This window comes from Hibiscus syriacus, unplaced genomic scaffold (assembly GCF_006381635.1).
Source record: "Hibiscus syriacus cultivar Baekdansim isolate YM2019G1 unplaced genomic scaffold, ASM638163v2 tig00002840_pilon, whole genome shotgun sequence".
In the NCBI taxonomy this organism is placed as follows: Eukaryota; Viridiplantae; Streptophyta; class Magnoliopsida; order Malvales; family Malvaceae; genus Hibiscus; species Hibiscus syriacus.
Genome location: NW_024061947.1, coordinates 131,461 through 152,984, shown reverse-complemented (window position 1 = coordinate 152,984; position 21,524 = coordinate 131,461). Strand labels below are relative to the sequence as shown.

General features: G+C 35.1%; 1 protein-coding gene across 1 annotated transcript; it reads right to left on the bottom strand.

The window, feature by feature from the left end:
• Window positions 1-16,983: 16,983 nt before the first annotated feature.
• On the bottom strand, window positions 16,984-21,102 carry LOC120153005 (cytochrome c1-2, heme protein, mitochondrial-like). Its single transcript, XM_039165044.1, has 9 exons — window positions 21,011-21,102; window positions 20,892-20,915; window positions 20,744-20,799; window positions 18,922-19,121; window positions 18,470-18,749; window positions 18,322-18,393; window positions 18,106-18,222; window positions 17,943-18,008; window positions 16,984-17,247 (listed from the first exon to the last, which is right to left on the bottom strand). The coding sequence occupies exons 1-9, from the start codon at window positions 21,012-21,014 to the stop codon at window positions 17,131-17,133; spliced, it is 936 nt and encodes a 311-aa protein (XP_039020975.1). The 5' UTR covers window positions 21,015-21,102; the 3' UTR covers window positions 16,984-17,130.
• Between the last annotated feature and the right edge of the window lie 422 nt (window positions 21,103-21,524).

The following is a 21,524-nucleotide window of genomic DNA, read 5'->3' as shown; positions in this document are numbered from 1 at the left end:
ATGTTTACCGAATAGATATGCTTTGAATCTTTGAGACTTTGTTCTTCTAATAGGATCGAGTAGAAACATTAGTCCAAAGAAGCATGTATTGTGGAATTTTTTGCATGTATTATTACTCCACACCTCAAAAAGATTTGTCATCGAATCTAAAAATCCAAGAGAAAGAGAATTAAATGCATTGAAAGGAAATTTTGTGAAACATTTACCAGGATCAATCTGATGTGTTTTTTTGCGTTTTAGCCAAGGTTTATTCTTTGTAGGAAATGATTTCTTGTAGTCTTGAAATCCTCTTTTTCATATAAGTCTTGTAATATGATCTTTAGGTTGAAATTGAACATGGCGCCGGCTACTGTTGGCTTTCTTTATGATTACTTCAGATATTCTCTCCATGGTTTGACTCGTGTGTGGCGAGAATGAGTAATGAAAAATCATGTCAACTCAGTCTTTGGAATCACATAAATTGTGACTCTTCATTGATATAGCATAGTGATTAGGGCTTTCAGGTGGTAATCTGTCAGAAGGGTCACCTAGAACCGTTGATAACTCTTGGTGATGAAAGATGGTGTGGGACAATCCCGTGTTGCTTTCACTTTTTCATCATTTACATGGATTCCCTGTGCACAAACTATAAAGCATGTGGAGTTGTTCAAATCATGTTTTGTCATTAAGATGGCATCATGACTAAGGCTTTCCTGGATGTAGCATTTTTGTAACAAATCTAACTCTTTGGTTTCTTCGAGATTGTATGTTTGATGAGGTATGATGGAACCTTGAATTAGATTGGTTTGGTATTGTTTTCCTCTTTCTAGTGGTAATCCTTCAGGTGGATCACCTAAAACTTCTCGAAAATCCAGTAAAATAGATGAAAACACACTAGGCAAATCCTTGTTAATGTTAGAAATCGAAACAATTGATTCCCTAAAGCGAACAAAGATGCAAGGTTGTTTGTAAAGAATATTTCTCTCTTAATTCTTTTGTGCTCACACATAGATTTTGAATCACTCTTTTCTTCTCACAATTAGGTTCATTCACCTCCCATGGGTCATTATTCTTTTGGCTTTTTCAACTAATGACCTTTTTTTGCTTTTTCCTCATTCTCAACTTTCTCTTTTTTTACTTTCCCTACCTCCTCACAAATTCTCATTTGATCTTTAGGGGCTGGAAGTGTGTTATTCTTTATTGGTAATTGTTGCTCCTTTTTCGGTTTGTCATCTCTCGGCTTTTTTTGAGAAGGTGGAGTAGAAGATGAGGAAGGATTTGAAGGATTACCTTGGTAAGATGATGAAATACCTTGGTAATGTTCTCTAAATCGGAATCTCCTTTGGATTTGTGCTTCGATTGTTATTGCCTTCTTTAGTGTATCTTCAAGGTTTTTGAACCCATAGAGGTCAAGAAGATCAGTGATGTTTGAATTTAAGTCGATGACGAATCTTGACACGGTGTCCTTTTCTTCTTCGGTTTGTTAGCCCTATTGAGTAAGGACTGCACTCCTTATAGTAGTCTTCAACTGAAGTTCTACCTTATCGAAGTCAGTGTAGTTGTAGTTTAACTTCTCATTTATAATGTGTCGTTAGGAATCAGTTTCTCATGGTTTGTTTGAGGTCGGTCCAAGAAGTGATTCTTGAATTTGGAAGTTCTCGATCTTTTTCCTTATTTTCATCCACCAAGTGTGAGCATATCCTTCAAATATCATGGTGATGAGGGAAACTTGTTTAGCTTGGGGGAAGTCATGGTATGCGAACATGAGATCAACTTTTCTTTCGCAATCGATGTACTTGTCCGGATCATTGTCTCATTTGAAAGACATGATCGTGAACTTTGGTTTTGCAAAGAGTTCGGGTGCTTTGAAACGTGGTTGTGCTCTTCTGGGTACCAAAAGTTTAGTGATCGCTAGTAAATGTATATGCTCAAGCAAGCAATTCTGTGCAAGTATACATAATCAAATCAAGTAATATACGGTAAGTGAGTATCGTCTCCTCAGGGATTAGTAGAACGTTTTTAAGCTTTACCACAACCAGAACTAGTTGTCATAAGCAAATTCCTACTATCTTGTCAAACTAAAATGCTATTATTAATAAAACAAGAAAATACTATAAAGTATAACTGCAGAAAAGTTTGGTCGAGACAAAATAAATCTGTAAACTATCGAAATAAAATAAAACAAGGACATACATTGATTCAAATATAATTCAAACAACCTTGCATACTCAGACTTATCACAGTGAACTTATGCTAATCTTTTGCATTGACAACGATTATTCTAAGTCCAGAATGAATTATTATGACATGCTTAAGCTGCCCGACAGGATTACTAAGTATTCTTAAACGGTTGCTATGGAATACCACTCAACGTTAACTACAACCCTTGGTTTGTCAGACTGTTGTTGTAGCAATACCTCTCAGCATGAACTATAGTCGTTGTCTATCCAACTCCAGCGTCTATCCCTTTTAGTCGAATGAAACCTGCTCCTTATTTTTAAGGTAGACAAGTTAGAACATCACCATCTCATCTCCATTCCATTGTTCACGTAAATCTATCTTATTCTCTCGAATCTAAGAATCACTATCTAGACAAAAGGTGATCTCTCGATGCTCTTACATTGCAAAGACATATTTCACCAAGACCCCAGACAATCTCTCGAAGCTCTTACAGTGTCAAGGTAAAATATTTAAACAATGAACAAAATAATCATGAGCAAAAATATAATTCATCATTCATAAAACAGAAAATAATTGTCTAGGCAAAAAAAATATTAACACCAAGTAAGACAGTCATGGTGCTATAAAAAAGTCATCCAAATATCATCGTTTAATACAACCCCAAATACATAAAAAAAATTAAGAACAAAGGAAGAACGACTCCAAAATATTGGGGGCTTTGTCGTGACACTTCTTATCAGCACCGCGCCTGCCTTGGTGATCAGCCTCTCTCGAGACCTGATCATCGCTCTGCTACAGTCTGGCTATGGAGGACACTAAGGAAGGTCGGTTGGTAAATAGTGGAGAAGCTCTGCAGTTGCTCGCTCACACTCTCGGTAAAGCTCTCTAACTTCTCTTTTTCCTCTTAGGCAGCTACAGTTAGATATTTATAGAGGGGAATCGCCTAGGGTTTTGCATGATTGGCGATTCCTTAAATAAATGTTATTACTTTGTCTAGACTAATAAAGGAAAGGTGGATTGTGGCTGTCAAAATTTTGTGGGCTTGCTTGCACGTGAAAGAAGTCATCCAGCTGACTTCTGACATAGGTGATTTCGTCATATCCGCTTCAGACTTTCCAGATAAACCTTGCCTTGGCGAGATAAATATGCTCCTCACATTCTTTAGACTCTCTATTCCTTTGGCCCTTACAAATTACGTTGTCGTGATTGAAATGTTCTTCCATCGTAAATTTCATGCACATACAAAATCCACACAAACCCGCAGCATCAGTTAAACCAAATAAATCTTGTCGAAGCAAAACTTATCCACCACAAGCAAATATAACCTAAATGCAACTAAAAAGATGTGCATACTTTGTTTAGACGAGCAATAACTTAAGTGAAAACACTAGAAATTGAGTCTTTTTACGGAGTTATCACACCCTCAAACTTAAGTTATTGCTTGTCCTTAAGCAATGTACAATAGCTAGAAGAAAATTAAATTTTTCATGGCATAGCAGTGTTAAGAAAATCATATGGTTTGAGATTTCAGCCCTCAGCAAAAAATAGTTGGCCTCAACATGTTTGACGATCATATCAGTCGAGTCCTTTCCCTAGTCAGGATTCCTTGCTATTGTGTGTACGTGATTGTAATCAGTCTATGCATTAAGGTAATTAAAAAAACTTAAAGTAAGTGCTTCTGGTTTGTCAAGGCATCAAATTATTTGTCAGGCTTAGTTTATACTCCTAGTTATTTATCAACTTTTTTTTTGGAGTCAGCTCATTACACCTACCTTCCCACACTCTAGGTGAAAGGGAGCATACCTTCCACCCCCAAGCTAGTCGGGTAGAGTCATCCTGTTACTTTTTTCATTCACTCATATGCCTTGGCAACTCTCAATTTCTTATGGATTTTTTCTATTTATGCCCTTGTATAGAGGAGTGTCCCTTTTATTTTCAAGTTTTTAAACACTAGGGAGTTCAACCATAACCTTAAAATATTTTTGATGTCTCGGCAAGCAAAGAGTTCTTTCCTAAAAATTTCACTGACTACCTTAAGAAAGGACATCCTACAATCATGTTTGTAAATTTCAAAGAATTAAGCCTAGGGTTGGTTCTCTTCTTTAGACAGTCTTAACAATAATTCTGGCCTAGGCAATCAAATTATGCATTCATTATTGGGCATCCCTAATCCATTCCAAACAATAAACTTAACATGGTTGTGTCATGACAACCTAAATTTTCAACCAAATATTATCAATTGTTTTTTAAGAAAATAAGGTACAATACGTCCCCCATACTTGAGGGATGCATTATCCTCAATGCATGAGAAATTAAACTACATGATTCTATATGTAAATGCTTAAAAAAAATTAAATGTGAGCTTATTGTGGTGGTGTGGATTGACTGGACACCCTCATTTAGGTAGAGGGGGACTCTCAAATCCTGAGTTTACTACTTCTATCATCGAGCGTGATGGTTGAAGGACACAACCTTTCGTTCTCTTTATACGTCTCTTGTTGCTCGGAGCTAGTGCTGGTGTTGGTTGGTCTGCGGTTGGAGTGAATTGTATAGGAATTGGAGCTTAACTTTTTGTTGTTTCGGGAACTAGCGTTGCTTGACGTACTGGTGATTGGACTGAAGCTTGCACGGGTTGCGTCGGGGCTGGAGTGAAATCGTCATCGGTGAAGAAGTTGGGTGAAATCTCTTTAGTACTTTCAGAGGTTGATAAGGAGGAACAGAGGAACTCATCCGTGTTGCCATGACCTTCCTCTGGTATAGGCGAGACATGGGTGGCCAGTGGTGGAACGTCTGTGGGTACTTTTGGGGGAACATTCGATGTCGAGGTGTGGAATGTGCTGCCCTCAGCAGTGTCTTTCAGAATTATGGTGGGAAAAGGTGGCAGATTAACGGTTGTGATCGGGAGTAACTTCTTGAAAAAGGCGTTGAGTTGTGCGTCCCGTGCCTTGACGTACTCAAAGAAGATTTCCATGTGATGCTCAAGGCGCCTGATCTTCTCATGCGTTTGTCGTATGCACATGACCACTGCTGCCAATCTAGCCGCGACAACAGATTTTGCTCCTCGCTTCAAATCTTCATGCAGGGTGTTGTCATCGAAACTCATCAGTTCTGGTAGTTTCTTTTTTGTGATACCCTCCTTGGATTTGATAAAATCCTCAAAGGGCTCATCGGGGACCTTCTTTTTCCTGCACAGAGCAGTTATTAAGTTGGGAGATAAGAGATTTCCCCGGTTTCTTTTAGCGCACTCATGGATTTGCTCGAATATGAGTTCTCCAACATCAATCTTTCTCCCGTATATTATCGAGTGTAAAAGCATCAGTCTTTTCACGAGCACGGTTGTGTTATGAGATGTTGACATGAGTTTACCCTTGAGAAAATGGTTCCATAACTTTACGATCTGTTTAAGAGCTCATCGATCGACTCTCTTCCTTGTTGGCACATTCCCCTCGAACTTAGCCCACCCGAAGCAAAGATCTTTGGGTGGTTTTTATAGAAAGTATTGGGTGGTTTCTTTGGGGTAGTTCAGTCAAAACACTAGGGGAAAATATTTGGTATTTATTGTGTGATATTTGATTGGACGTAAAGTTTGGGAAAAAGATACTTTCCCTCTTTTAATTATGACGCCCAAATTTCTTGCCCTAAGGTTTTCTCCCATTTCATGTGTGAACTATCTCCCCATGCTTCCACGTGTACTCTGCATGCCTACACGAAATAAAGAAAGAAAATAAAACAAAATGGATAGTGAATGCATAAAATAACTTAATTTATTTATGTACATAATTCAAATTTTTGTTGCCTAGGCAACGAATTTTGTTCAAGTAAGTAAGGCAAACTCTTGGGCATCATGTGCCGTTGATGCCAGTTTATCTCTCATAACTGGGGATCCTTTGTATTCCTTTAGCCTTTTCCCGTTCACCTTAAAAATGGAACCATCATCTCGGTTCTTGATTTCTATTGCTCCATTGTTATGAACTTGATGTGCAATAAATGGTCCTGGCCATCTTGACTTTATTTTGCCTGGGAATAACTTGAGACGCGAATTGTAGAGCAGTACTTGTTATCCAGAATAAAATTGCCTAGGAAATATTTTCTGTCATGACATCGTTTTGTTTTCTCTTTGTATAGGCGGGCATTTTCGTATGCGCGTGCTTTGAATTTATCTATCTCGTTCAGTTCCAAGAGTCTTTTTTCTCCAGCAAGCTGGGCATCCATGTTTAACTTTTTGATGGCCCAGTAGGCTTTATGTTCAAGTTCCACAGGTAGATGACATTCTTTATCGTATACGAGTTTGAACAGGGACATTCCTAGTGGTGTCTTGAATGCTGTGCGATAAGCCCATAATGCTTCATCTAGCTTTGGCGACCAGTCTTTTCGACTTGGGTTGACTACTTTCTCAAGGATATATTTGATTTCTCGGTTAGATACTTCAACTTGTCCATTAGTCTGCGGGTGATACGCCATAGCGATCCTATTTCACACTCCATATCTTTTCAATGCCTTGGCAATTAAATTGTTGTCAAAATGTGTATCTTTATCACTAATGATAGCTCGTGGTGTTCCAAAACGTGTGAATATATTCTTGTGCAAAATATTTTAGCACCCTCTTGGAATCATTTTTGGGTGTTGCAATGGCTTCGACCCACTTGTTCAAATCTCCAAAAGATGTGGGAAGGGTACCATGAAGTCTATTCCCCATACGTTGAAAAGTTCCACCTCCAGAATATTTTTCCATGGCATCTCACGTCATTTTGATATGTTTCCTATGCGTTGGCATCTATCACATGACTTGTAGAAGTCATGCGCATCTTTGAACAAGGTTGACCAATAGAATCCACATTGTAGTACTTTCGCCACTGTTCTCATTCCACCAAAGTGTCCTCCATACGGTGACGAGTGACATTGAAGTAGAATTTCTTTGTGCTCTTTTTCTGGAACGCATCTTCAGATAATTTGGTCTCCATATTGCTTGAATATAAATGGTTCATCCCAGTAATAGTGTCGTACATCGTGTCAAAACTTTTTTATGCCCTGGCTAGATAAATCAGGAGAAACAATACCACTAACAAGAAGATTATCTATGTCAGTATACCATGGCACAGTCATGACAAACAATACCGTAGCAATTTGTTCCACTTGATTCTCCAATGCTCGTAGAGATGAACTATGGCTTTGTAAAAGTGTAGCTTGGCTTTGTAACAAATTTTCTTGGTTTTTAATTGCTGCTGAATACTTATGCGTTAAGGTCTTTGTTGAAGCCATGAAATCTTTTATTGAGGGCATAAATTCCTGTAATGACAACTCCAAGGAGTTAATATTGGAATTAGTATTAGAGGAAGAAGTTATACCTTTATTGTTTTGCCAGGGCAACTGATGTTGCTGATTCTGAAAATATTGATAGTCTGAGTTATTCTGTTGTGGCCTATTGTAACTTGCTGCTTGATTGCTATTGTTCCCTTGGTTACTCCATGAAAAATTCAGATGTTGTCTCCAACCAGGATTGTATGTGTTGAAATAGGGGTTATTGTTGCTTCGGTTGTAATTGCCCACAAAATTGGTGGATTCATGATTTTCTGGACATTCACTCTCATGATGGTTGCTGTGACAAAATATGCATGCATTATTGGTCACCTTGACTTCTCTTACCTCATTAGGACGCTGAAAAATTTTCAATATATTAGTTATGGCAGAAAGTTAAGCTGGTACTGAATCTTTACCCTCTAGTTCATATGCTCCAGAATTATTTTTACCGGTTCCCAATCTTATATTTGGGAATTGATAATCGTTATTTGCTATCCTATCGAGGATATCAAAAGTTTCCTCAGGTGATTTATCAAGTAAGGTGCCATTTGCTGAGGCATCTAGCATCATTCGAGTTGGTGCATTAACTCCGTTGTAAAACATTACTACTTGAGTCCAGTCATGAAACCCATGGTTGACACATTTGTGAAGTAAACTTTTATACCTATCACAACATTTGTACATTGATTCATCGTCTCCTTGGCGAAAACTTGCAATATCATTGCAAAGTTGTGTATTCATATTGGGAGGATTGTATCTGAGCAGGAAACTCTTGCATAAATCTGCCCATGATTCCATTAAGCCTGAAGAAACTCCACTGAGCCACGCTCTCGCTCTATCGCGTAGGGAATAAGGGAAAAGTTTTAGTTTAAGCACATCTTCATGCACTCTTTGTTGTCGGAATGAATCGTATAATTCAACGAATGCACGAATATGATGTCTAGCAACCTCATTAGGTAAACCACCAAATTGGCCAATAGAATTTAGCATATTAAACATCATCGGTTTTAGTTCAAAATGAGTTGTTTGTATTTCAGGTGCCACAATGCCTAGATTGAGGTTATCGAGAATTGGATTCAAATGATCTTGTATTGCTTTTGGTCTTGCAACTTGAAGATTAATTGCTACATCGGGGTTATCGTGATCTCCCATGTTGTTGCCTTGTAATTGTAGTTGGTTTAAATATTCTCTGGTTTGTTGGTCACGTCGCCTCTGTCTGAACGACTGTTTAACTTCAGGGTCGAATGGTTCCAATGGTTTACCAGTAGATCTCAGGGTCATGCAATAATAAAAACCTACAAAAGGAAATAAAATACGTTAGACTAGATAAATATAAGGTAACAAAAAAACTTGTTATGGCGAATAAAAATTTCGTCAGTTGTCAATCCCTGGCAACGGTGCCAAAAACTTGATCGCTTATAAATCTATATGCTAAGGCAAGAAATTCTATGCAAGTATACACAATCGAATCAAGTAATAAAGGGTAAGTGAGTATCGTTTCCTCAGGGATTGGTAGAACGTTTTTAAGCTTCACCACAACCAGAACTAGTTGTCACAAGTTAATTCCTACTTTCTTGTCAAACTAAAAAGCTATTATTAATAAAACAAGAAAATACTATAAAGTATAACTGCAGAAAAGTTTGGTCGTGACAAAATAAATCTGTAAACTATCGAAATAAAATAAAACAAGGACAAACGTTGATTCAAATATAATTCAAACAACCTTGCATATTCAGACTTATCACAGAGCACTTATGCTAATCTTTTGCATTGAAAACAATTATTCTAAGTCCAGAATGAATTATTATGACATGTTTAAGCTTCCTGACATGATTACTAAGTATTCTTAGACGGTTGCTATGGAAATACCACTCAGCGTTAACTACAACCCTTGGTTTGTCAGACTGTTGTTGTAGCAATACCTCTCGGCGTGAACTATAGTCATTGTCTATCCTACTCTAGCGTCTATCCCTTTTAGTCGAATGAAACTCGCTCCTTATCTCTAAGGTAGACAAGTTAGAACATCACCATCTCGGTTCCATTCCATTGTTCACGTAGATATATCTTAATTCTCTCGAATCTAAGAATCACTATTTAGACAAAAGGTGATCTCTCGATGCTCTTACATTGCCAAGAAATGTTTCACCAAGACCCCATACAATCTCTCAAAGCTCTAACAGTGTCAAGGTAAAATATTTAAACAATGAACAAAACAGTCATGAGCAAAAACATAATTCATCATGCATAAAACAAAAAATAATTGTACAGTCATGGTGCTATCAAAAAGTCATCCAAATATCATCGTTTAATACAACCCCAAATACATAAAGAAAGTAAGAACAAAGGAAGAACGACTCCAGAAAATCAGGGGCTCTGTCGTGACACTTCTGATCAGCACCGCGCCTGTCTTGGTGATCAGCCTCTCTTGAGACATGATCACCGCTCTACTACAGTCTGGCTATGGAGGACACTAAGGAAGGTCACTTTGTAAACGGTGGAGAAGCTCTGCAGCTGTTCGCTCACACTCTCAGTAAATCTCTCTAACTTCTCTTTTTCCTCTTAGGCGGCTACAGTTAGATATTTATAGAGGGGAATCTCCTAGGGTTTCACATGATTGGAGATTCCTTAAATTACTGTTATTACTTTGTCCAGACTAAAAAGAGAAAGGCGGCTGACGGCTGTCAAAATATTGAGGGCTTTCTTGAACGTGAAGAAAGACATCTACCTGGCTTCTGACATAGGTGATTTTGTCATATCCGCTTCAGACTTTCCAGATAAACCTTGCCTTGGCGAGATAAAATCTGCTCCTCACGTTCTTTAGTCTCTCTATTCCTTTAGCCCTTACAAATTACGTTGTCGCGACTGAAATGGTATTCCTTCGTAAATTTCCTGCACATAAACAATCCACACAAACCCTTTCTCCTCAGTTGCACCAGTTAAACCAAATAAATCTTTCCGAAGCAAAACTTATCCACCATAAAAAATATAACCTAAATGCAACTAAATGTAACTAAAATGATGTGCATATGTTGTTTAGATGAGCAATAACTTAAGTGAAAAGACTAGAAATTGAGTCTTCTTACGGAGTTATCATTTAACATTGTTTGGTATTGGATTCTGGTTTGGTAGATCCAGTTGTGGTTATTATCGTTCTCTCACGGTATTGTTAAGTTCATCAAATCTTTCAAATTAAGTCGTGAGTCGTGCAAGTGCGACTAAGATAGTTGTAAGTGTCTTGTTGTTATTGTCACCCATCTTGAAATCATAACACTAAAAAGAAAATTTAAAGTAAAATAAAACTAAAAGAAAAAAAATAAACAAAGCAATAAACCTCACAAGTCACTCCAAGAAAGTAACACGACGAGAGGCAAGTAACTCGATCTTGTACTCTTTAAAACTCACTTTATCAATTAGTCTTCCACTATTCGTATCAGAGTTTGTTTACTAGAAAAGGCGATACGAAAACCTAACACAATAAATATAATGTGTTAAATAATGCAAAATAACAATAAAAAGGAAAAACAAAAGAACCTAAAGCACTAAGAGTCAAAGAAAAAAAAAGAACCAAAGCAGAAACCTTGAAAACGTTGGGTCAACCTGAGAAACGTTTTTGAGGGGGTTAACGGTGTCCAAAAATTTTATACAAATTCTTGAATGACTTTATATGTGTTTAGAAACAACCTGTAAATTTTCAGAACCAAATACTTTTAGTAGTATCCAGTAGACTCTTTTAAATGGTGAGTCCTCAAACAGTCTATTTTTTCGTGATCGCTTTGTTCGAAAGTGTTACTGATCTCAAAAAATTCTTATTTTATTTTTGAATGATATGAAATATATTTAGTTTCAATATGGAAATTTTCACCACGAAATTATTCTTGTATAATTTTCAAGACATTCGACAAGATTCTAAACCGAATCTGCCAATGAAACTTGAATGATGTATTTGAAGGCTCTAATAAACTTAGATTGGGGTAAATTTTGGACTGGATATTACTCTTAGGATGAATATGATATATGGATAAAATAATCCCTAAATTCCTTCGTTTTCAGTTTTTTAATTTTTGTGATTTTTTTGGCTTTTTTTTGTTTTTTTATGAAAACATCAAACTAACAAGAAAGATTTGAATCTAAATTAAAATTAAATAAAAAGGACTTGAAACAATAAATCTTTTGCGAATTAGCTCCGTTGGGGTACCTTGATGGTTTTGTGTGCAAGAACAAACAAGATTGCTTGCTTCTTTCCAAGAATCGGCCCAAATCTGATACCAATTGATAGGGAAGCTGTGGCGGGTTAATGAACGTTGCTCTTGTTGAAGAATCAAACCTAGAAAGCTTTAGACCTGATGAAGAACAAAGGGGTATTTATAGTAGAAGGTGGCTCCCTTATGAAGGTGAACGGTAAAGATGATGATGGTGAGGATGGATTTGTGGAAAATAGATAGATAAGTATCCTATTGAACCCTCCTAGTCGCAATGAAAAGGAAAACTTTATAATATGGCTCTAAGTGTCCTATCGAACCCTCCTAGTCGCAATGAAAAGACAAACTCGATATTATGGCTCTAACCAACCCTCATAGTCGCGATTGAAAAGGTAAATTGGAGTGTGAAGATTAATTTCCCTTATAAGAACTCTAGGAGAAGAAGCTTCGAAGGCACAAGGTAATCAACACTTGCAAAAATGAACTCTCGTTGTATTATTAATCAAAGAAATCCATTTTACAAAGTTGAATGAAGCCTCCTTTATATAGGGGATGAGTTCTAAATGTCCTAAATAACTAATGAATAAAATAATAACAAACTAAACATGTCTTAACTCTAATTCCTAATAAAATAATAATAAGTAAAAATTTTTTTTTAACTTAACCTTAATTCCTAATAAAATAATAAATCTAATCATAAAATATAACACATTATCCTATATTAAATTATATTATAAATAATCAATATAAATATTGAAAATTCGTAATATTTATAAAATCACGTATTAGTCTCGTATAGGAATTTATGCATGCGTTAACTTCACTAAAATGAACGTATCTTGAGTTCCTAATATCGGATTGATGTGATTCAAGAACCGTTGGAAAGGTAAGAGACTGAAGGTTGTATTTCTATAAGACATGTTGACCAAATAAGATCAGGATCCCATTCAAAAAGTCATCACAAATATGCTGCTGTTATGGTCTTCTTTTCCAAGGCTTGGACGAGTGGATCATTTGGAAGAGTTATTACTTCTTCCTTTGACGTGATCCTTGTGATGCATGTACCATATTTCTTCACCATCATCTCATGAGTAAGCAAAGACCCAATGAGCTCATCTAGATTGAGAGTCTTTAGATTATTTGCTTCAAAAATGGCGGTCTCCTTGGATTACCATAACTAGGGAAGACTATAGATCATCTTTCTAAAAAGCTTCTCATTAGGAATGATTCTCCAAAGCCTTTAAGACCATTGAAAATAACCAAAAATTGATAAATCATTCTTTTAATATCCTCATCCGATCTCATATTGAATTTTTCATAATTATGCTCTTCCATATTCATCGGGGCCAAGTGCACAAAATAAAATGTGCGTTGCCTTTACATTGAGTTGGAACAAGCTTCTCTTTTCTTCACTCCATTCCATCATAGGTTTATGTGTAGTAGAATATCCACTCAAAATGATACTCCAAGCTCCCAAATCACTAGCTTGGATGAAAATCATCATTCTATTCTTCCAATAGGCATAGTTGGCTCCATTGAAGTAAGGAGGCTTGTTGATAAGTTAAGAATCATTGACACCGTCGAAGCTTGGTGTAGAGGTCATGGATGACTTGACTCTTCTAGGATCTTCTAAAGAGGTAGTAAAACCTTCCAATGAGTGTAGCTCTGACACTAATTGTTGAGTCAATCGAATCAATGGAATGGCCGAGAATGGGTGAATTGGCAATTAAAGAAATGATTGAAGCTTTTTGCAAGAAAATGAAAAACTTGACACAAGCAATTTTAGAGTGGTTTAACTTCTTCAATGAAGTCTACATTATCTACCTTAGCTTCCACACTAAGGATTTCAACAAATTAACTAATTTGTTCAAACCTTTTAGGATAAGGTGTAACCTTACAATACACTTAGACTTATACCCCAAAGTCTCAAGTGTACAACACTTCCTAAGAAGAAATTAAAATAAGCAAACTTTGAAAATACTCACAATGATAAATTGTTTTCAAATTGAAGCTCTCACACACCCAAGAACACTAGAATGAAAAATACAAACAATGAAATAGTGTTATATGTAAGAAAGACACAATGAAATACAAATTTGTCTCTAAATGCTCTTTGATTGTTGGAATAGCTTTCTTGTATTTTCTTGGCTGTTTGAAGACCCATTTTATATGTTGTCATTAAGTTTTAGTCGTTTGGGGTTGTTAGAGGGAGTTTGGAGTAATAAATTCGAGCATTAAATGTAAATTTGCAAGAGATTTCGAAACATGTGTTTAAAATTTTTTACCTTTGAGCATGGGGGTTTCGAAACCTGTGGGGGAATCTTGAAACCTTAAGTTGGAATTTGGCTACTACCTCAGGCCAAAAAAATTGTTAAAAACGGCATTATTTCATGTTCAAAAAGTATTTTAAAACCTTATAAAATTCAAAAACTATTTTAAATTTATTTTTGACATTTTGATCCTTAAAAATTATTTTTACAAACTTAAAAATTCTTGAATCAAATAAATATTAATTTTACAAAATTTTCAATTTAGTCATTTGTTATATCAAAATCATTTAATTACATTTATCACAGACGTTTATGGAGACGATAGACTTAAGGTTTGCTACCATGGAGCTCACTTTTCTGCTTTGGGGACTCAGATTTTTGATATTATTGCTCGAAAGTTGTCTTTGGAGGCGGTGCATGTAGACTCCAAGTGTGATTTATTTTCTAGAATCGACACGATTATAGATAGGATTGACACTCTTTCTCACGACTTCGCTTCCTTCCGCGCTATGTCTTCGTATCATGATCCTCATCCGTCAGATGCCTTATCATTTTTCCATGATTGAGTGTTTGTTATTTGCTCATGTTTGGTCTTGCATTTAGGCATTGTTGGATATTTTTATTTTTAGGGTTTAGATATTATTTATTCATACTTTGGTATTTCGGATTTGGATATTTTGTGTACTTGAATGGTTTTATATGGATATTTATGTTGTTGGGATGATTATTATGATTTTATGATATTTAATATTTAAGACGTGCTTATTTCTTAATTATGACCATGATTATTGTTGAAGGATACTATTTATGTTTACTAACCTTTTTTGTAAATTTGATATTCGTAGCTCATATAGATATATTTCTATCTTGTTTTACCTTTTTTATTTAACAAAAAGGGTAAGAAATGTTAGAGTAAGAAGGAGTGTTTAATTTCAAGTAAATCTTAAAAATCTTAAAATTTTTAAAAGGTTTTGTTATATTCAAAAGAGGGAGATTGTTGAACCATGCTTTGATATTTTGATATACCAAAAATTAATATTTTCAATTCAGTTTTCAAGATTATATTTGATTTGATCGTTCAAATATATAAATTACTTTTAAAGTAAAAAACTCCATGTCTATTCCTTACTCTATCAAAAATTCAAGTCTTATACTAGAAATAATTTTCAAACTTTTTTACGAAGGGTTTAAGATTTTAATCTAGTCAAAAACTGATTTTTAACTCATTAGTACCAATATTGCAATAACAGTATCGATACTATTCATGTGGTAACAATATCAGTATCGATACAAATAGCCTAAAATTGTGAAGCAGTATCAATACTTCTCATAGAAATGTCGATACTCGAAATGAAAGTATAGATGCTCTCTTTAAGTTTTTGACAATTGCAAATTCCAGTATACTGTTGCAGCACCGATACTCCTCTGAGTGTCTATACCAGTATCAATACTCCTTCATGAGTATTGATACTCTTGATACTCCCTTTCCCCCAACAACTATAATTTTGTATTTAATGCATGTAATATCGATACTTTAAGCACGAGAACTGATATTCTAGGTGTTTAGACAGTATTTATTGCGAGAAATTTCTTCCCGGCGACTATATTAACTCCCACAACAACTCAAACAGTTAAAATTGAGTGAAGAGTATAAAAACAACATTCTTTAATAATTTTTTGTTTTCTTAGAATACTTTTGTACTCATTTGTTTTTATTTCTCAAGTGTTCTTATTTGTTCTTGAATAGTGTAAACACAATCCCAGTAAGATTTTCTAAGTTTGCAAATTTGTAATTTTTTCTTTGAGAAACTGTCACGAGAATTTGGGGAATAATTTTTAAGGGAGTTGTAAGGTTACACGTTGTCCTTAAAGGTTAATACAAATTAGTATAGTTGTGAAAATTCTTACTATATATAACTAAGGTAATGGATGTAGACTTTAGTTTAGAAAGTCAAACCACTCTAAAATTCTTGTATTCAATTTTCAATTCCTCTTAAGCTTTCACTAAAATTTTATTTGCCAATTTACCCTCTCTTGACTATTTCATCATTTTGATTGCTCAACAATTATTGGTTCAATAACAAAAAAAGTCATCGTCCTACTTAAAAGTTATAATTTAATTACTTAATTAAAATATTATTAAAAATATATTACTATTAAATTTAAGTAGATATCTAATATGATTTGGTATAATGATAATTTTAATTTTCAAAAGTTATAGAGCTTGTCAATTTAATCTTAATTCAAAACACTTCAATAATTTAAATCTTTATTTAAAAATTTTATAAATTGCACAAACTAAGCGACGACAGTAGTAAAAAAATTGTTATTATTCATTGAGATCTCCGATTTAAGCACTAGGAATATAAGAGGTGTAGGCATTCAACGTCAAATGGTTGAGAGTTATCTTTGAATAGATACTACTACCTTGTACTTGCATCAGATTAATAAAAAATTTATATTTTTTCCAATACTAGCAAATCATGCAAGTCTATCAAATCAAAATAGCAGTTTGATAACTACATTTTACCATTGAACAAATACACAATTGATAAACTGTTATTTTTTTTATAAAAGTGCCCCAAAAATAATATAACAATTCTGTAAAAAAGAATTAAGAAATTTATATGAAGCACAAAGATTAAATTAATAAAATCCAAAAATATTATAGAATAACTTTATTGAGTTGTTCCAAACAAGATCAATTTGATAGAATATATAAATTTTGGACCCCTATCCCATCTAATATCCGTCTATTAATGATCGGTTTATAATAATATTTTAATTAACTAAATTATAATATTTTCAAAAATGCCCCCTCTATTATCTAACCTACACGAAGTGCATACTTCCATAAATGAATATTATAGTTCCCCACATACACAAGTGAATATAATGATCATTTATTTTCAGGAAAAAACGAGAGAGAATATAATTATCATTTAATTATGTTAATCTAATTGTTGAGTTGAGAACTCTACGTTATGACATACATAATTCAGACATGGATATTAGGAGATACTCTTTTAAGAAACCTTCAAACATTAGGGAAAATGTTTTTAAGAATTGAACAAAGTCATACGATGCATTACCCAAGTTTAATGTGTACATCCAAGTCCGAGCAACATAGGTGGTTTATAATGTTTACCTCAGTAGACAATACCGGAAAAAGGAAATGTATTGGTAAACATTACTTTGCATAATCAATTGACAACATCAAGCACTAGTTTTCGAGATTTGAAAATAGACCATTTCAAACGCCTATAATAACCCGCTTGGAGCAGTGCGAGCGACAGCACAAATATCCACTTAAACCCCATCTGTGTTCAATCCAAAGTCAGAATTGTTATACTTGCAAAAGTATCCATGTTTAACATATACAAGGATAGGATGCCTTAATGTAATAGAGAAAGTTAGAAAAGGTTCATGGCATAATGACAAAAATAACCCTCAACGTTTTTCTAATTGGTCACTTTGACCCTATTCTTTGTTTTGGAGCATTTTAACCCTTAATGTTTTAATTTTTGGTCAAAATAACCCCTGTTAGACAAAACTCGGTAGTTGACTAACGGTCAATGCATATTGTTGATCTGGTATTTTTACATGTGCTAAATTAATGATGTGACATTACATATATCACATTATCCAATGTGATGATAAAGCGTGTATCATGTCACCCAAAATGATTATGTGACGTGTCACGTCACTTAAGCCCATGTGAAAAAGTCACATCAACAATATGCGTTGACCGTTAGTCAACTAACGAGTTCCATTCATCATGAGTTGTTTTGACCAAAAATTAGAATATTGGGGGCTAAAATGCTACCAAAAAAAGAATAAGGGTCAAAGTGACTATTTAAACAAATGTTGGGACTAATTTTATCATTATGCCAAGATTCAGCATTTATACCTATCCATTAGGGATCTAATTTGAATGTAACAGCTCATTTCTTTATTGACAATAATTTCATTAAAAGTAAAGCTCTATGCAGGGGAAACAATTTATAAGACTTACAAGTTTTCTCTCCTCCATTTCAGGCTCTGCAGCCCATGCTAAAAAAGTCACCACATCTTTCCCCATCTGCACACCAAGATTACCAAATATAATATAAAGATTATAACACTTGCTTAAGTGAAGATTGCACAATGATCTAGAACAGGATGGTTAACAAGATTACTTGGGCCTCTGTAGCTGGAGTACCATCTTCATATTCAACAGCACCATCAATCAGCATCTTCGGCATGGCAATTGCACCTCCAGGAAAGTAAGGGTTATAATGCAGCCCTTCTCGAATCTAGGATACAAGAGTATCACACAACACACGTTATAGAGTAGTTGAAAAGTGAGACACCAACTACATAGCCTGTTATATACAAGTGGAAGAAGAAACTACCGAGACACCAGCAGGAGGATCACGATAGCCTGTAAGAAGGCCAAATACATAGTTCTGGCCATTATGACGTGCCTGAAAGGACAAAGAGTTGGACATTGAAACCAGAAGGAACGGATGCATATTATCATGAAATCAACATATTAGACACCTTGGTAATAAGGCTCAAGTCCGGGGGATATGCACCTCCATTGGCAAACCGAGCTGCTTGCTCGTTTACATATGGTTGTGGAAAACGATCACTTAGCTTACCAGGCCGGGTGAACATCTCACCCTCGTCGTTTGGCCCATCAACCACTTCGATCTCAGCTGCCATGGCCTTTGTTTCTTCTTCAGTATATGCCACACCAACAAGATCTCTAAATGAGATTAGAGACATTGAATGACAAGATGCACAGACTTGTTGGTAGACCTGATGACCCCTGCGAATCCTGTTCATGTGCAATTGATCCATATTAATCCAACCATACAGAATAATAGGGAGCATCCATAATTGTAAACATATTCACATCACAACATTAGACAAAGGCGCTCAAACATGGCATAACAGTTTAAATTTTTTTTGCTGAAAACAGATGGTGCAAGGAAATGAAAAATGCTTACGAAGCATGGTCGTATGAGCTTAGTATGCCTTCATGAGGCCAAGGATAGTTAGGAACAGCCAAACCATGCTCAGCCTCATCTGAACAAGCTATCATGGAACAACCCCAAAGCCCTGAGACTCCTGCCCCAAAGAGTGCGAGACATCTCAAAGAATTAGTGTATGCAGATCCTAATCTATCTTGACCTTGTGCTGGAAGAGTCTGCAAAAAGAGTTTTGCAACCATGTAAGTCAATAAAAGCTTTCATCTCAAAGCATGAAAATTTCATATTTGCATAAACTAATTTGCCACATGACTAGTGTTAAAATCAATTCCAAAAACTACTTGCTCATTCAAACATATTCAAGTCTGCAAAACCAAAATTGTTAAACAGAAAAACACTGACTTAGTCAATGAAAGCCATCACGATGGGCTATGGATATTCTAATACTTAACAAAGCATTAATAAATAAATAAATACAAATCTTAACAAATCAAACCAAAAAATCTTAATCCCAATACATTTTGGGCCGCCTACAAGAATCAATGCATAGAAACATTTATGTAGAGCATATGTATAATCCTCCTCCAGTCATTCTCACCACCATCCTTTCTTGAAGTTCTAATAGTTTCATATCATTATCTATCACCTCCAACTGGCTCTTTTTGATATCTCCTTCAACCTTTTACCCTATGCAATGTCAATTTGCTCAATCCTTTTAACAAGAACATTTTAACCTATGTCCAATGTGGCAAAACCATCATAAACAATCTTCTCTTCATATATGATACATCCTCCATACCGATTCATAGGCAAATACTCTTATATCTAACCTAGTCATTTGTATTTTTACCACAAATCTATCTTAACATTGCATATTTTGCATGTCACTTCTTGTTAAACCAACATTCAGTATCATATCTTGTTAAACCAACATTCAGTATCATATAGCAAAGCAGGTTTTGTAGTTGTCCTCATCGCTTCCACTCTAGCCACTAACCCTTAATCCTATACTTAAATCTCTCCATCAACCTCCCTGTCTTTCTGAATTATCCCTCTATGTACTTGAAGCCCTTCTTTCGGCATCACTTAAACATAGTTTGATAACACCTCAATCGTTATTCCTTTTTTTTAATAAACATACACTCCATAAACCCTGAGTTCTGTTTATCCCCTAATATCTAATTTGGTACTAACCCCTTGTTTAGTCTCATCAATCAATATAATATCATCTTCCCAGTCTTTTCTCTAATTTTCATAAATCACTGTTCTATTCTCCGTTGAAGTTTGTTTTTCATGATCCACATTTAAGAAGTGGTTGGAGTGGATAGTTGTCATTTGACAACTTTACCCAGCTACCACTCGTATAAAAGTATGGTCCTCTCCCTATTTTTATATGCATTTTTTCTGGTTCTATTCTTTCATTCTCGGAAGAAAGGGAAGAATTTCTTGAAGAAGAAAGTAACACAAGCAGAGTACCACTTCTCACTTTTGGTGTACTAGGTTTAGAAGACTGCGATAACCTTGGGAGCAAGATCCATTTTCGGGATTACACAGATCGGGACGAAATTGCTTCTAAGACAGTGATTTTTACCACGACATAATAAATCGTTTAATTTCCTCCGTTATTTGATTATTACTTGTTAGTCGATGCTAACGTTTTCATTTTTATAACAGTCATATTTTCTAACAACCTGAAATGTTAATGTATGAAAAAATCATACGTAATAAATTCCCATAAAAACTATACTAGCATATGGATAATTAAACTTAACAACAAGAGCTTCAAATAACAATAATAAAAAGCAAAAACATGATGACGATGATGATGATGGAATCATACCTTGGCATGGTGAGATCGACGAGCCAACGTTGAAAGAAAGCTAAGCTTCGCATATCCTGCTTCCAAAATCAGCAATTTTTCAATAATTGAAAATTTAAAACCATAAAGAAGAGATTAAAAAGAAGATGAATGCATTAAACATGGATACCGCTCCTGATTTTGTGGCCTAAACCTGTAAACATAAGCGAACACAAAATTAACAAAGAAACGTAAGTATTTTTATTCTAAGTTCTAACAGAGAAAGGGAAAATAAAATAAGAAAAGTACCCATTGTTGTACAAACAAAGAGAGAGGTCAGCTATTTCCAAAAAAAAAAAAAAGAGAGGTCAGTGTTAAAAAACAAAAAGAGAGAGGTCATTGGACAGTTTTGATTGTAGAACTAAAGAAGAGGTGGAGGAGAACAAGTGGATAGGTGACGCGTGTACCAGAGATAAGGTGGTGGGAATTTGAACGGCTGATATTTCTCCTCACCCCAAACAACAGGTCCTATGTTCTCCATTGTGAAAACATACATAGACTTGGCAATTCCTCAACCATGCGCCTTTACTTGCATCTACTAGATTTTTTGGGGGTTCGAAATCTGATAGGTTTTATAATCGAGGTCACACGAAACATTTTAGGTTAAAATTTTGATTTATAAAAATGGCTTAATGTAAAGATAAGAGTATAAATTATATATCAAAAAATGTTTTATCGTTTAAAGAATTATTCGTTAAAAATAAGTGTTTAATTTTTTTCAATTATATTTTTAGGTTCACTCTCTATTTCTTATTTTTTTAAC

What these genes read in the sequence shown, in the direction of transcription:
- LOC120153005 (XM_039165044.1), bottom strand. An exon ending in ACTTGAGCCTTATTACCAAG is followed by an intron (nt 18,394 to 18,469) that starts GTGTCTAATATG and finishes TTGTCCTTTCAG; the next exon opens with GCACGTCATAATGGCCAGAA. An exon ending in AAATGGAGGAGAGAAAACTT is followed by an intron (nt 17,248 to 17,942) that starts GTAAGTCTTATA and finishes GATTGAACACAG; the next exon opens with ATGGGGTTTAAGTGGATATT.